At 40.6% G+C, this 17,302-nt stretch overlaps 1 protein-coding gene and 1 long non-coding RNA gene across 4 annotated transcripts in view; one reads left to right on the forward strand and one right to left on the reverse strand.

Moving 5' to 3' along the window:
* Positions 1-4,011, reverse strand: part of ITPRID2 (ITPR interacting domain containing 2) — a 79,442-nt gene extending 75,431 nt beyond the window's left edge. Inside the window, exons 1-3 of the mRNA XM_058189368.1 lie at positions 3,885-4,011; positions 2,781-3,133; positions 1,933-1,978 (exon numbers count right to left, since the gene is read on the reverse strand). Of these exons, the coding sequence (XP_058045351.1) occupies positions 1,933-1,978; positions 2,781-2,976 (242 nt within the window). The 5' untranslated portion in view covers positions 2,977-3,133; positions 3,885-4,011. The remainder of the gene's footprint in view (positions 1-1,932; positions 1,979-2,780; positions 3,134-3,884) is intronic.
* A 185-nt stretch (positions 4,012-4,196) lies between these two features.
* Positions 4,197-17,302, forward strand: part of LOC131201456 (uncharacterized) — a 33,431-nt gene continuing 20,325 nt past the window's right edge. The window contains exons 1-3 of one of the 3 annotated variants that reach the window (XR_009155852.1): positions 4,197-4,333; positions 6,761-6,967; positions 14,307-15,721. This is a non-coding gene — a long non-coding RNA (uncharacterized LOC131201456). Of the gene's footprint in view, positions 4,334-6,760; positions 8,155-14,306; positions 15,722-17,302 lie in introns of those variants that run through there. The other 2 variants (XR_009155853.1, XR_009155849.1) reach the window with 2 other exon arrangements.

Below are 17,302 nucleotides of genomic sequence, written 5' to 3' on the forward strand. Positions count from 1 at the left end.
GAAATACAGAAGTTTTGTTTTCAATCTGCAAAAAAAAAAAACAAACACCTGTGAAAGACACTATCTTGCTGCTACACACATTCCCTCAAATCCCTTACTCATATTTTACCCAAAAAGAAACCCTGAGATTAATTTTGCAGAATTATGCGTTGCCTTAAACTGCAGATTGTTCCTCTCTATCTCTGCTGGCTATTCCCTGCACTGCTGTCATGCTCACCAGGTAAACTTCTGCCCTTCCAGCAGGAGGTGACATAAGATGATTTAAAATAATCATAATAATAACCACTACCCACAAAACTACTTAAGGTTCATTCAAAAAATGTTTAGAACGTTAGAATAATTTCCCCTGAGCAAGAAATCACAAGAGCTACTACCAGCAATACTTTAAAAGTGCCTTTCGTTTCAATATTGAAAGGGAAAACTGTTTTTTGAATAGGAATGCACCATTAATGGCACTCTTCCTTTGGATGCTGGCTGATAACAACATGTATTATTTATGTACTTTAATTAATTTACTGCTTATAACAAAAGGGGGAGTAGCGTCCTCTCTGATCATAATGGCAAAAAAACAATGGCATATCCTTTGAGTTATGCAACAAAACTATCACAAAGGTAAAAAATAAGTTAAAGAGCTTTTTTAAAAAAACCTCACAAACTGCCCCCAAACCCTGAGGAAAATTGTTGCAGCATTTAGCTCTACTCTTAGCCCTAAGCATTTTGCATGGCTGCTCTGTAGCAATCTCCACCCCCACCCCCAACCAAGAACTATTAAGTGCATAATTTATCAGGGGGAAAAGTGCTATTTTTCTATGCTACTTTTTCAAGCAGAATTGCTTTTTGCACTGCAAACTAAAATGTTTTCTACACCTATGCATAAATGTTATTGCAGAATGAGGAAGAAGACTATCAGAAGTAACCCCAATCTACAAAAAATACAATGATTTCAACGAAAATTCATTTTATTTTGTATTTTTGATTCATTTCTACTCTTTTCATTTGCTAACATTTGGTTTTTATAGTTATACCTATAATTAGAAAAATGAAAAGTTTACTTAAAAGACATGGTCTTCTAAAATACTATGTGTAATTTAAACAACACATAGCAGAAAAAACACCTATGTTTTCAATAATGACCCTGCCCAGGCAGCATATCTGCTTTTCTCCTTTTATCTTTTTTTGATAATTCTGCTAAAGTAAGAACCTAGATTAATCAGTTTGCAGAAAGATTAATGTGAAGCTTTCTATTTTAAATCCATCACCAACTATGTTAAGCTGTTCTTTAGAAAAAAGTTTGCTCCAACATCATAATATTGCAATTATTATTCTAATAAACTTTGTTACAAATATGACTTAAACCCTCTGAACATCTGACACAAAAAAACAAATTACCGAATGTCATCTGAGATATGTTTACTTAGAAGTGAACAAACACAAATTCTCTTAACTTAAAACCTGCTCACATAGATGAAAACTCAACTGGTTGCAATAAAACTTCCTTCCTGATAGAAGTATTTAGGTCTGCAGTTCTATGAATTTAAAATCCAGCTGAAAAAGCAAAAAAGCAACCAAAAATACTTCTTTTGTTCCTATTATATTTCAAGAAAATACTTCTATTTACAATGAGCTACAAACCTTGCAAACACAAAACCTTTAAACCCTGGAAAACAGCTGCTATTTACTGAACAATATAGTTCCAATAGAACTGTCAAAGCAATTTTCATTCCCCCCCCTCTCCCCTCCCTCTCTCTCTGTTACACACACACACACACAAAATCACAAAAAACAAAGCTGCTTCTGCAGCATTCTAATCACAATGAAGTATTATATTCCACCCATGTACTTGCTGGGAATCAAAACCAGTCTCTGCTTAATGCTGGGGGAGGAAAAAAATCACATTTAATAATTGCATAATACTTCACAAGGAATGCTTACCTACAATCTTTAAGCCATATTGCAATCTTTTCATTGGGAATAGCACCTGCAGAACAGAGGGAGGGCAGCAGAGCAAAACAAATCCAAGGGGAAAAGAGTTAGTTGACGAATCAGCTTATTATTTTTTTAAAGAAAGAAAAAAAACCTAGACAGAATCTTAAAACTAAGCGACTTGCAATGCAAATCAATCCATGCACATCATTTGGGAACAATGGGACAAGCTGAGATTATTCATAATTTTTCGGGACAAAAAAAACCCGCAACAGGTATACAACTAAGCATCAGATGAGAGAGAGACCCCTTTAATTCAATTCAACGCAATGCAGTATGTCTCTACTTGACCAATACACTGCAGTAAGCACATAAGAGCAGCACTCTTAGGCAAATATATTTTTTTTATAAAAGCCAGCCTAACCAGGGACAGGAGTTTGCGGGAAGCAACTTTCTTCCCCAGCTTATTCTTACTCTCTCCAAAAGGGAGGGAGGAAAAAAAAAAGTCGCAGAGGCTAGTTTCGATTGAAGCGGGAACTAGAAATCCTTCCCACCCTGTCCCGGATTTGTCCCGACAGGAGCAGGCAAAGTCTTGAGTCTGGCATGTGAAAGGCTAAGCCGATTTCCTGAGCTATAAACTTCAGCGGACGTCATCGAACGCCTGACAGAAGCGCCATCCTCGCCTCGCGCATCAGAATGCGGGAAGCGCCGAGTATAAATCTGCGCTTAAAAAGCCTTTCAGGTGTCGCCGAAGCTTTTTTTCCCTTTCTTTCTTTCTTTCTTTCTTTCTTTTTTTTTTGCACCTCGCTACCCGCGGGGAGGGCGGAACGAGCGACTCGCCGCCCGAAGAGACTGACCTCCTTCCGCAGTCAAGGGCAACTTGGCGCCGCACAGCTCCTGTTCAGCGGCCAGATCCGCCGGTTCTGGAGAGAGGCGCTCGGCCTCCGACGCTTGCCAGGAGTCCCTGCTTTTAGCCCAGGCTTTTCTCTTTTGCGCCACACCTTGCCATTCCTCGCCGGCGGCGGCGGCCACCATCTTCTCCTCTTCCTCCATTGGGGGCTCCTACTTCTGCTACCGCTCGCTTGGCCTCCCGACACCACCGCAGGGCTCCACGCCGCCGCCGCCGCCGCCTCCTCTTCACGCAAAGCGACTTGGCTCGCCGGCTGCCGTTCCTCCTCCTGCTGCTGCTGCAGCCAAAAACGCCTCCAACCTGCACAGGGGGGAAAAAAGCAGATCCGGAGGCGGGTGTCTCTCTCTCTCTCTCTCTCTCTCTCTCTCTCGGGCGCTCAGTCAAGCCGGGTCTGCGAGGAAGCGGCGGCTCGGCTTTGAATTCCGCCGCAAGCGCTTGCGCGCGCCCGCGCAAAAAGCCGATCCTTTCCGAAGTTGCCGAGGCGACCGGAGAAGCAAGCCGAAGGGAGGGAGGGAAGGAGGGGGTGCCGCCCCAACATCTGCCTAAAAAGCACAGCTGGCAAGAATGCATCCCGGCCGAGCAACAGCCGCAGCCTCATTTTTCCGCCTTCTTGCAATGCAGAAAGCCCAACATTCTCCCCCGCCCCCGTTTTGTCGTCCCCCCACCCCTCCTTCCCAGGGCTGCAGGACAAGCTTTCCCTGCTTACAGTCCGAAGGGGGAGCCAGGAAAAGAGGGGACGAAGCAAGCCAGCGGCTGGACCAAAAAAACCTAAAGCAGACTCCCGGCCAAGCCAGGCTAGAGACCCGCTTGAGTCTCCTACGAGGCAGGGTTACGCGGATACCCCCCCCACCCACCCACATTAGTTTCCAATCAATCTCTTCTCTGCCTTTATCCTGCCCGCCTTTTGAGGGACCCGAGTTTTGATAGGGCTTCTGCTGCGGGGGCGGGGGGGGAATGCACCCACCCGCCTGCTACTCCCGACAAGGACAGCCGGGTCTCCCCTCCCTTCAATCCCGGGCGAAGGAAGTCTCCGACCGGCTTTGAAACTCACGCTCGACGCTCGCTTCCCTCCGCCGGTGCAGCGCGCTCGGCAAACGGGGCGAGGGCGCCTCTCGCCGACTTCCTCATACTGCGTCTGGCGGGAGGCAAGCACAGGGACGGCCGCGGTGGCGGCTTCTGCTCACGTGACGGGGGAGCAAGAAGCAACCGGGCCTCGGCCTGATTGCGCCGCGGAGAGGGGTCGGGTCGGCTGGCCGCTTAAGCCGGGCGGTCGGAGAACCAGCGATACAGCTGAGACTTATACACCGCTTGACAGCGCTTTACGGCCCTCCCTAAGCGGTTTGCAGAGTCAGCATCTTGCCCTCAGCAATCTGGGTCCTCATTTTAACGACCTCGGAAGGATGGAAGGCTGAGTTGGGACTAGCAAGCGGTGGGCCCATCAAGAGTTTCAGCTCGGTGCCGTGCAGATCGGGAAAGGGGGGGAAAACGAATAACGGAGAGGTAGGTGGGTGGGAACGAGTAAAATCGAGAGAAATCCTGGCCTCGTTTCGTGCAGCCTGTCTGGCTCCCTCCGGTCCTGAAGTTAACTTCCTATCGTATTTATTTGCGGTCTATTTCATTGCTTTACACACCACCCCGAAATCTCCGTTGACTTAAAATACAATTTATTTATTTATTTGTCAAACACAGCAATATATATAAGTATAAGCATGAAATAACCATACGAATTGGATATAACCAAAGGGAACATTAAGACAGGAACGGTAGGCACGCTGGTGCTCTTATGCACGCCCCTTACAGACCTCTTAGGAATGGGGTGAGGTCAATAGTAGATAGTCTTTGGTTAAAGCTTTGGGGATTTTGGGAAGAGACCACAGAGTCTGGTAGTGCATTCCAGGCATTAACAACTCTGTTACTGAAGTCATATTTTCTACAATCAAGATTGGAGCGGTTCACTTTAAGTTTAAAGCTATTGTGTGCTTGTGTATTGTTGTGGTTGAAAAAAACAGTGATGAGAAAAATAAAAATAAAACAAATTTAATAAGCCACCAAAGCAGCACAGATTAAGCCTATGCACCAAGCGTTTGCCAGAATAATGCTGTTTTTAAAGCTTGGGAGGTCCTAGATGTTAAGGTACACGGGCCACTGAAATATGTGGTAAATATTAACTGTCTTGACTATTAATATTCTTATTTACTTACTTACTGTGCTGTTGATTGTTACCTCCCAGCCTTCTCTCGGGACTTCATTATATTCCAATTCTCCCCACAAGTTGAAAAAGTTTAAGAATGGTGTTGGTAGAAGTTTGTCCCGTAACAGTGGCACATAGTACAGGTAGTCCTCGACTTACAACAGTTCATTAATGACCAAAATTACAATGGCAATGAAAAAAGGGACTTGGACCGTTTTTCAGAGATACAACCTTTGCAGCATCCCCATGATCATGTGATCAAAATTCAGATGCTTGGCAACTGGTTCATCCTTAAAATTGTTGCTGTGTCTCAGGGTCCTGTGATCACTTTTTGCAACCTTCTGACAAGCAAAGTCAATGGGGAAGCCAGAAAGGTGGTGAAATGGGGCAAAACTTCACTTAACAAGTGTCTCATTTAATAACAGAAATTTTGGGCTCAACTGTGGTCATAACTTATTGGGTCAGAATTCTCAGAGCTCTTTTAAGGCTATTGGTTCTGGAAAGGAGTACAGGTAGGCCTTGTTTAATATCGATACATTCAGCAACCAAAGTTACAATGGACCTGAACAGAGCAACTTACGACAGATCTTTGAGATTCCAGTTATGGTATTGCCCCTGTGGTCACATGAACAAAATCCAGACCTACCCACATTTACAGCCAGCTTTTGGCAGCCAAGCTACCTTTTGCTGCCAACTGTCCCTGCCCACCCCCCAGCCCTCCCATTGCTGCTGCACCTACCACACTGCCCACCACTACTGAGGCCTTCTTTCACAAACACCTTCATGCTCCAGTGTAAAAGAAGGCATGCAAAAGAATTGCTGTACAGTAGTGGTGGCAGGGGTAGCTGGCAACAGCAAGTAGATGGGTAGCCCAAAGGACAGCAATAGGTGGATAGGAGAAGTTAGAATGGAGAAAGTCCTTATCTTCTTTCAAGAATGGCTTGCATACAGGTGGGTCCTCACCTAATGACTACGTGGGATTCATCTAATGAAACCAACTGAGATTGCCAGAACTTCCTTCATTAAGTGAAGTATGTCCGCATCTGTTAGTAATGGAATTGCCGATCCCAATTAAGATTGTTAAGTGAAGACTAACTGTACAGCATCATTCAGATAAAGCAGCAGAGCAATGCTGTGATCCCTTAGCTTGGTGAGATAGAAATCTGGGCATTGAAATTTGACATCTCACCACACCATTGATGTAAAAATTGAAAAGCAAAGTAGCCAGAATCCATCTCCTTTTGAGTTTTAACCAATTTTATGAGAAACCCTTGTGTCACAGTCATGTGAGTACAACTGACAGTGACAGAGAAAAAATGGCCCAGAGTCACCCAGTTAGTTGCCCCAGCTGAGGATTGGCTTGAACTCAGGTCCAGGCCTAGGCAAACATCTTAGCCGCTGAAACACATTTACAATTAACCTATTATTCTGAATATCTAGATCCTGATTTTTCATAAGAAGGTTCCAGGTTAATTTAAAAGATACTAAAATCACCATCATTTTGTAAACAAATTTTTTTTACAATCAGCATTGGGGATTTACAGCAACCAGATTTTAAAATCCCAGCCACAGTATTGTAACACTCGCACTGTTGTTGTTTCCATCCCACCCCCAAAGGTAACAGTGACTAAGGCCAAATTGAATATAATATAGGAACATGAACAAGAGTCATATGGCAGCCAGGGGATTCCTCATCAGTCATTTGTCCCACCATCCTCTTCCTGCTCTCTTTCTAGATCAGCACCCTTTCCTGCTACTGGATGGAAAAACCCCTCGGCCAAATGGTGATTCCTTCCATTTCAGTCATTCGTGCTCTGATTACTTCATGACTTGACTCTATCTCTATCTTGAAGACCACCTGGAAGTTTCAACTGGACCACAGTGCAGAGGTGCAAGCAGTGATGGGCATGCCTTGGTGCACCCATGTAACATTTACAAGTTTTGTATGTCCTTCCTTCCTTCCTTCCATCCCTAGTTTTGAACTAACCACCTAAGGTTCTCAACTGTCCAAGAAGTTAATATGAAAATTAGATGAGGGAAAATAGAAGCAACTGGGAGTAAATAACTAGTTTATCAGTGATACATCTAAAACAGAAAATTCTAAGGCATAATCATACTTTTCAAAGCAAAAAAAATACTGTTATTTCTTGCTTCCATATCTTCTGAGATTGGAGTAGAGAGAGCTAGGTTATAACTAGCAATCAAGTGGGAGCAGGATGGAGAGAATATTGAAGTTTTCATTCAATATTCATTAGGTCCTGTTGTGAGATTAATACCATTTGTCAGATTAATTTACTCTCTTCCTATTCCTCATAACAAAGTTCTGTGAGTTAGGTTGAACCAAGAGATACTGATTGTCCCAATGTCCCAATTCAACCCTTAATATACTGTACAGGCTTTACAGTGCTCTACAGCTATTGGTCAGTTTTTAGCAATGAAAAGCTCAAAATCAGTATGGCATGGTTTGATGAGGGCTGCTGTCTTTGAACTGAGGGAATTTTGAAATCTTGGCAGGCATCAAAAAATGGCTGCCACAAGGAATGAGTATGCATCAAATATCTGCTTCCATGGATGCTACACATCACAAAATATTTTACAAACCAATAAAAACAACAGATACAAAACATATGAAACTTAAAATATACTTGAGCAAGAACATTAATTGGGTTTTTTTTTAGCCAATTCTTGGTTTCATTTTTCCCTGCTTTTTATCAATCTGCTTTATCCCTCAGTTCATCAGCATGGGCAGATCATAAAAACATACTTGGAGTAAGCCAAGAAACCATGAACATATGAATCCTTGTTTATACATAAATAATGATTAAACACATTAGTTTCAATACCATGGTTTATTTACTAGCATTTACTAATTTTACTAGTTCATAAACAAAACATTTTCTGGCATATTATATATGATTCTTACTAAGACGTTTTTGTAAAATCTCTTTAAACAGCAGCCACATACAGAACCAAAGGATCTTGGTATTAGCTCATGCATTTCTTGTCACGCAATATGTTGACTTAAACTGTCTGGTTTTTAAATGAAGCTTTTAACATAGAATATGTAGACGATTGATACTCACTGTGGTTTAAAAAGAAAACAAAAACTAAAGATCTTAGTTCAACACTGGATCTGGTGTGTGTATACTTCACTGGATTGGGGCCAGCATAGTCAATGAATTCAGTGTGTTTTGCTAATTGAAGTACAAATAATTCTTTTTCTGAAAAGAAACAATAAGTTCCCATGGGCCAAGCAATGGCTTTGAAACAATTATTTGCATAAGCCAAATACTGAAGTTTAAATAAAGTACACAGAATAAAATAGTAGCCAGCTGACCAACATATCTCCAGAAGCTGTGGTCTAGTTTGTCAGATCATTAAATCAGCACATGTGTTCAAAGGGTTTCAGCTCAAATCATGAGACTGAAACACTGAGTACCACAACAATAGCATTTCAAGTTCTTAATTCTGCTCTTGTGAATGATTGAAGTTGTTGAATCAAATTCACCAGTTGACTATTTCAAGGGGATAGCACAAGCCCACCAAAAAGAAGGGACATTATGAAAATTGGATTAACTATTTATTTTCTTTCATAGGAAGCGGCCTGAAATGAATCTCTTTACTAGAAAGCTAGAACACAGATTGTGTGAGGGATACTTTGTGTGTGTGTGTGTGTGTGTGTGTATGCGTGTACATATACATCGGGGTGGGTTCTACTTACCTTTATTACTGGTTCGCAACGGTGCCCTGCATGCTTGCGTCACTCGCATGCACACATGCACTTCTGTGCATGTGCAGCAGCTTTGCGCATGCGCAGATCATCATTTATAATGTCCGGGCAGGTGGGCAGAGCCTCCTGCTGATTTTACTACCGGTTCTATAGAACCGGACAGAACCAGGAGCAACTCACCACTGATATACATACTGTACTCTCTCTTTCTCCCCCCCTCCGCCTCCCTCCCTCTCTCTGTATTTCTGTACAATCTTTGGTCCTCCTGAATTTCCCTCTCATTGTAAGCTATTTTATTGGTTTATTTATTTTGCATCCGACCTCTAGGAGCTCAAAGCAGCATAAATAGTACTCCCTCCTTCAATTTTTCTTCATGGCAACAACCCTGCAAGGTTGGACTGACAGAGACAGGCTCAAGTCACTCATTGAGCTTATCCAGACTCAGTCCAACTCTTTGATTCCTCCGTTTGTTGCCTCTTTTTTTCTTTTTCACCTTATCCATTGCTTCTTATTTTTTCAGCCACCTTTCTTACGTGTACTCTCACTGGTTTGGTCTGCTCTGCAACCTTCTCAGTCTCACACAGTTCCATAAAACAGCTCCTATACTGTAAAAACTGAGTAAGGTTTAATATGGGCCACAAAACATATTTCTTTCAAAGAATTTTGCCTATAAACGTAATAGTCCCACCACCTTGTTCCAAAGGCATTAAATCTGTTCATGAATGAAAGCAATCTTTCATTTCTAAATATATTCCGCTCTGCAAAGTACCATCCAAGACTTTGTGGCCATCAGCAAATTATAATATAGATGAAAATCTTGTGGATTCAGTGGTCATCATCCCCGCTCAGGTCCAGGCTGCTTTATTTCACTGTGGCATGAAGATCTGCAGCTGAAATAGAAGTCTAAAACTTGTTACCTTTCCTCTAGTAGTATAAACATATAGCCAAAACCGGTTTCATCACATTTTTTCCTACTTATTTGGGTTATTTATTTAGGTGACTTATATGGCCACCCAAACACCCATCTTATATATCGTAACTTTGGGCAGCTCATAGCAACAAGAAACCGTTTAAATCTGCCCCCCCCAAAAAAGAAACACCAGTGCCCAATACCCTAAAGCAGCACTCCCCACCAACAATCACTCAGTCCCAATGCTTGGGGAAAGAGCCAGCTTTTTAAAGCCTTCCATGAAGCTAGAAGGGTGGAAGCTTTCAATAATTGATTGTTCATATTATAGTTCTTTATTGAATGATATTTTAGAAAATTGGCCCAAAGTGAGTAAGACTTCAGGATTATATACCTTATTTCACTGGAATAACAGAACGCTATAATATGTTGTTCAGCTCCCCTCTTTTCAGTTCTATAGTTTGATCAACAAGCCCAGTTTTAGACGTTTAGTATTATTCTGAAAAAGGTTATCAGAATTGTAATGAAGCCATGTAAACAGAAAATACCGGTAGTTGCAGTGGCTAACTCACCAAAACAATAATTGGCATCTTTCTCTGTTTAAAAGAGAGGGAAATGTGAGAAGGGAACAGAAGAAACCGGCAAAAGGGAAGGGGAAAAAATCGATACTAAAGCTTTGGACTAATAATTCATTGGTACAATATGAATTGTACAATATGAATTATGTAGCCCCACAATCTAAACAGTTGTACTTCTCTTCTGCTGAAGATCGTAGGTAAAATAACCCCCCCTCCAAAATAGAAGTTACTTTATGGGGAAGAATATATGAAGTGATCTAAAATTCTGTCAGCCATTCAGGGTAGGCCAGGCCAGGTCACAGACACCACAAGAAATTTTTATTTATTTATTTATGTAGGCTATAATGACAGAATCTATTTATTTATTTATGTAGGCTATAATGACAGAATCTTGAATGCATGGCAGTGTTTCCCCTTTCCTTTCTCTCACCGTATCCCAAAAGAGTGAATGTGGAGTAATCCTGAAGGTTTTTTTTCACATGCTCCTTTTTTCTCTGGCCTAAATTCATGTTTTACTAATGGTCACTGCCAGTGGTGAAATCTGAACCAGTTTGCTACCGGTTTGCTGGCCACGCATGCGCTGTGCACACACATGTGCACCAAATGCGCTGTGCATAGACAGTGCACACCGAACACATGATGCACGTTTAAAAGGCTACCGGTTCAGACAAAGTACGTGCCAAAAGGAGGCTTGGGAAGATAAGTAGAACAGCGAGGGGGGGATCAGCTGTGGCGCGCAGTTTATCTTCGCTAGAAAGCAGGAAATCCTGCTTTCTAGCATAGCTAAACTGCACGGCACAGGTGATTGTCGGATCGTAGCTTTTTTTAACTACCAGTTCGACTGAACCAGTAGCTAACTAGCGAACCGGTAGCATTTCACCCCTGGTCACTGCCCTTTTCCTCCAGGATAATCTCTATACTCCTATACAAGTTCAGTGGTGTTTAAAATAACAAATTCACAAAATCACTTGGTGCCATAACTATGCTCAAACCAAGAAGCACATACACATCTATAAGTAAAGGTTACTTAATATGAGCGGAACATGAGGAGTTATAAATTATAGCCATAAAAGCAAGCATTTTGCAGTTTAAGAATAACAAAACACCGCAAATAAGCTTTCAAAAATCCTATATAATTTGATTGATAAAAGTTCTAACTATTTTATTTAGGCTTCACTAGAAGGCGGAATTGCTGCATACAAGACTATCACCATGTTATATATTTCATATCACATTTGGAATATGTGGTATATAACTATATAGACAACAGATCTGATTTATATTTGATGGAGACAGTGTTGGAGAAAGGAGCTTTCACTTTCAATCTCAGCCTGCCAGCCTTCTCAAAAACTGACATAGGTTGGGAAACTAGATTTTGTTTCATGAGACAATCATAGGTCTTGCATGAACTGCCCTTACATTACAAGAAAATTACATTCTACAGTTACAAAAAAGGACGAGCCAGATTTAAGAAGCTTCAGTGACAAACTCTTTTTTTAGATGAAATACTGCACTCTGCTATAATCAGAGGCAAGAAGTGGTTTTGTTGCTTCTAAAGGCATTGCAATAAATGGCTTTGAATCTTTATATCATCGATTTTCCATAATCATAATCCTTAATTCCTTTCTGCGGAACTGACACTTCATATTTGCTAGCTTATTAACCATTCTCATCCTATCTCCTGTATATGCCTGCATAGAAAATAGGATGAGCCCAGTAGAAGCAAGATCAATTATTCAGTCTTACAAGTTTGATTCACTATTATGGTTTACAGAGTAAAAACTACTATATGTTGCCCAGGGAAATCTAAGAGGAACTGTAAAATACATGAGATGCTATTTTATATATCTATTTACTGATTTTTCTCCTTCTAAAAGAGCCCATAGCAAATAAATAAACTATTTGTCTCTTTAGCTAATTGTTTATTTGAATCTGATAAACATGCCCTAAGGCAGAAGTCACCAAGTACTGTGCCAGGACAAAGGTCCACCTTGTGGGCACCATGCCTCAATGAGAAAATCTGGGTACCATCAGGTTTATGCTTCTAAGATGTAGTCCCTGCCTGGGATGAGTGTTCTGAAAGGATGGATTTAGCAGTTCTGCCTTTAGAATGGGAATAACTTTTTGTGATATATGTATAAGAGAGAGGAAGAATTGATAGAAGAGATGAATGGATGAATAGAAGGGGGAATGTGTGTATAAGAGTGTGCATGAGAGCCATGGTGGTGCAGTGGTTAGAATGCAGTATTGCAGGCTAATTCTGCCAACTGCCAACAGTTTGATTCTCACCAGCTCAAGGTTCAGTCTTTTCTGACCCAGCCTTAGCAGAAGAAAGAAACAGACTCCTTGTCACGAAAAACCCCTCTTTATTTACCTTTTGTGAATTAATTGCATTCACCCACTGAAAAGTACAGGCAATAGTCCTTCAAAGAGTTAACACATCAGTAAATCAAATGTGTTTTATATCATTCTTCATTATATGATTTATGTTCAGGAAAAAGTAATTACCTCTGTAAGAGAGAGAAAAACATATATGAGGGTAGGTAGAGATAACAATAGAGGGATAGAATGATTTTCATTATGGCTTTTGATTAAAATATTAGATTTTAATCTATTGGGCTATTAATTCATTGCCCTAAAATACTACTTTTCATTCTTTATAGATGCTAATATTCTATGATATTTAATTGATACACGCATACATGTACACACACCAACACATATAAATACACTGTGCAACTCATACTGCAATAAATAGTTCCCATTTTAGACAGCTGTTGTTTATTATAGCAATAAGAACTGATTCTACTTTTGACATCTGCTAATCATTAAAAATTAAAAAAAATGGCAGGTGTCAGCAACATACTTGTCAACAATATATTGCCAACAATCACCAACCTGGCATTATTAATCCAAATACCGCTGTCCTGAAATCTTTTTTTTTTCCACTTGCCAGTAATTGTTTATAGATTAAGTAACAAAGGCAAATGACGCAAGTGTCCCCTTTTATTGTTGTTGCTTTAGCTGAAGTTGGATCTAATCCACCTGTAGCTTTTCACAGGCTCTTGTTTTTTACAGACTGCTCTCATCAGCATTTGAAAGAAGCCCATTGAGGTTTTCCATGAAGGACCCCTCTGTGCAGGTTTTCTTTCATAAAGAGGACATTATCCAAAGGCAAAATTTGTCTTCCTAGCCAAGGAAATAAGGAAATCCGGGGCATTTTGTCAGCACCTTCTTATTGACCACTGACTTGTATAAAAGGAAGGTGTAGATCAGGGGTGTCCAAACTTGGTCCCTTTAAGACTTGTGGACTTCAACTCCCAGAGTCCCTCAGCCAGCAAAGCTGGCTGAGGAACTCTGGGAGTTGAAGTCCACAAGTCTTAAAGGGACCAAGTTTGGACACCCCTGGTGTAGATCCTTAGCTGCAGACTTTTATGCACCTTAAAAGATCCTTGACAGATTGTCATTGTTCATATGTCAAAAGTGGGAAATGATTAAATAAGGGACTGGAAATTAATTGCATCAGCTACAGTATGCTTAATTTTAATTAATACCTGCACATTAAATCAGATGAAGGTTTTCTCATGATCACAACTAGATTTTTCTACTTTTTTCAAAAATGGTATGTAACCCTCTACTCAGAAACCTCTGCCAATCCATCTGCGTCTCCATATACTAACTTTCCTCTCTCCATGTACCTATCTTTCTATTCTATTATAAAAAAAATTAAGAGTAATAAAATCATGTCCTGCTCCACATAAAAAGTTAATAAATTGCTAGTCTCCCCACTACCATATTTTCAACCCAGGTGAAGGACATCCATGCATTCATTTCCAGGAAACTCTTAAGTGACTGCTAGGGGGGAGAATTGCAGATTCATCCATCTTTCCTCCACTGCACTGGAGCAATACAAGTGAAAACAAAGCATATGGGCCATTTGAAGCTTAAGGGGGAAATGGGGAATTGCTTTGTTTTTTAATTCAATAGCTCCTGCCAGGCACAAGTAATCAGATCCATATATGAAGAGTTCAAGCTAACAACTTTATTATATTCTGCCTGTTATACAGGAATCTCCCAAGACTGCCTATTGTCTTCAGCGAACAGATACCGTTCTATGAAACTTTGTGGGAGGAGTTGTTCAGTCCTGGATCCCTTGTGGCTGCACAATATTTCATGGCTAATCCCCCATTTGAATCCTTCTCCCTGCCTGACTGGTATTTCTCAACAACTCCCAACATAACAATTTATGTGCATCAATAAAGCAATAAAACCAAAGCTAGTTAAAACTTTGACAATCATAATATCGTTCTCCTAGCAATGTTAAATATGCTAAAGCCCACCCAGGAGAGTGTTTTCCAAATCTTCAGTGGTAGGTTGATCCATAGGGATGGAGCCAGTGGTGAAATCCAATTTTTTTACTACCGGTTCTGTGGGCATGGCTTTCTGGGCGCGGTGTGGCTTGGTGGGCGTGGCTTGGGCATGGCAGGGGAAGGATACTGCAAAATCTCCATTCCCACCCCACTCTGGGGCCAGATTTGCCGTTTCTTCGAACAATTAAAAATTTTCACAAACAGTTCTCCGAACTGCTCAAAATTTCCTCTACCGGTTCTCCAGAATCTGCTGGATTTCACCCCTGGATGGAGCTTATATTGAAAAACATTGTTTCCTAGCCCTCTTTCCCCAAATTTAAAAGGAGGGAGATACTTAATAATCCTAGATAGGACACATACATTGAACAAGTAGATAGTTCTGGAAATACGTAGATGCCAAATCATGTAGAGCTTGATAAGTAATGACCAGCACTATGAACCATACTGAGAAGTCTACAGATAACCAATGCAGTGCCCATACACCAGTAGTATGTGGTTCTAGCAGTAGTCATCCACTGGCAGGAAGCTGATGCATTTTATACAAACTGCAGTTTCCAGGTAGTTTTCAAAGATGCCTGCAAGTTGGGTGTATTGTGGTAGCCCATCTTAGAGGGGAGAGAATGAGTCACTGTCACCCAATATAAATCTAACAAATAAATAAAAATTACAGTGGGCAGGACAGGACAGAAACTCTTCCATTAGATTCTACTTTTTAGAGACCTTCCTTTGTATAGATAGATCTGGGGTCCTCTGGTCATGAAGTTCTGCTCCTAAGGAAAGAGAATGTACATGAGCCACAATCACTATGGAATCCAAAGCTGAAGCCAACACCTGGTTACTGTTTGCAATGACATGCTTTTGTACACAAAGCGCACATGCCAGGTTTGCATAAAACCACAGGCAAGGTGCAGCAACTACTGCAAGTGAATGGCTCTGCGGCTAGTTTTCTAACAGCCACGTACTGGGCTGTTACTCCTCCCTAACCTCTCCTTTCCTCCACTTCCCTCATCGTGGCCTTAGCTTTCGGATGCTGCTCTCTTGAAGCCAGAAAGTTCAAAGCAGCTCTGACTCATCATGTGTTATGAATCAGCAGTTTGAAGGCTTGCTTTGACTTTAAACATGGGGCACTAGGAAATGCAGTACATAGCTGTGGGTGTGAAACTATTCCCTTCCTTTGAGGAATTTAACCAAATATCTCCGTTTCAGTCTTCACACGCACATTCTTTTAGCAACTCCTAGAAGCGTTGTCTCCAAATTTGGGGGGGGCGGGGCAAAGGGGTAAAATGCAGAAATGAATTACATTCTCCCACATTTCTCAACCACCTGGAATATGTTCAAGTTTCAAGGGAAAAACTGTCTTGAGTCTCTTTAGAAGTTCAAGGAGGGCATTTTACAAGTAAAAGAGGAAATTGTGGCAAGAATCCAATTCTTGAAGTAATTTCCTCATGAATTATTCACTCTGACTTGTAAAAATTTGAAAGAATCTAGTAGCACCTCTTCAGACTAGCCAAATTTATTAAAAGGCAGAAGCTTTTATGAGACAACTCCTCACTTCATCAGATGCATGAAGACCTTCAGTAGAACATTTCTATTACAGTTATTGTCAGGCCTGTATACCGTCTTATAATATGTTTTACAGAACTCAAATGGATATGCATAAAAAACTAATTAGAAAAAAAAATTGTAGCAAAAGACTGCAAATACCCAGAGGGCTAAAAAGTTAAATATGTAAGATGAAATGATTAAGAATAGAAGTATTTTGCAGAAAAAATTAATTAGTAAACATACATATATCTTTTTAGTTACCGAACAGAGCAATATAAAATAACTCTACAAAACAGAATTAAAAGGTAAATAGCATTTGTTCCTAGTCAAATTGAGTAATTGTCATGTTTCACTGTTTCTAAATAATATATGTTCTGAAAGAAAACTGAACAACTTCCTGGAAAAAATGTGATTGCTAGGAGCCAACACTGATTTGATATAAATCAGTATATCAAGAACTGACTTAGAAATGGAGTTAAATACAAGAGACAAATGAATTCCATCATGAAATTGGCAGTACAGTAGCACTGAGTCCACAGTTTCAAATGGCAGAAGAACAACAGCAATAAAAAATATCTCATGGACAGAATATGTTGCTATCCTCCTTCGAGTAGGGATACATTTGGTGTGTTAAAAGGTATTAAACTACAGTTCCTTACAATATTTTGTAATTGCAAGATATTAGCTAGGAGATAATCTCGTTGTTTTATATAGTTTTATATTATTTTGTGGACTTTTTATGCCCCAAATGGACACATCTGTTTATTATATTGTCAGACATCATATAGTATACTTTAAAATTGGCTTTGAAGTTGATGAAACAAAGTTAAACTGCAACAAAACACGATTGACTCTCAATTGTTTTTAAATTAACAGCAAAACCACACCGTTTATTATTTAACTTGCATGAACAAATGCACTTTGCCAGTCTTCTAAAAGTTATTGAGACAGATGCACTCAAATTTCTGTGATTTATTTATTTGTAGGATTTGTAGTTTTGCCAAGAAAAACCACACAATCCACAGCATGACTAAAATACATATATGGTGATATCACCAGAAAAGCCCTAGCACTCAAAACAGGTGAAATTCCCCTTTGTTGGCCTTCCAAGGAAGATAAGAGCTGCTGGACCTATCCAAGTTCTTTGT

This window comes from Ahaetulla prasina, chromosome 1 (genome assembly GCF_028640845.1).
Source record: "Ahaetulla prasina isolate Xishuangbanna chromosome 1, ASM2864084v1, whole genome shotgun sequence".
Classification (NCBI taxonomy): Eukaryota; Metazoa; Chordata; class Lepidosauria; order Squamata; family Colubridae; genus Ahaetulla; species Ahaetulla prasina.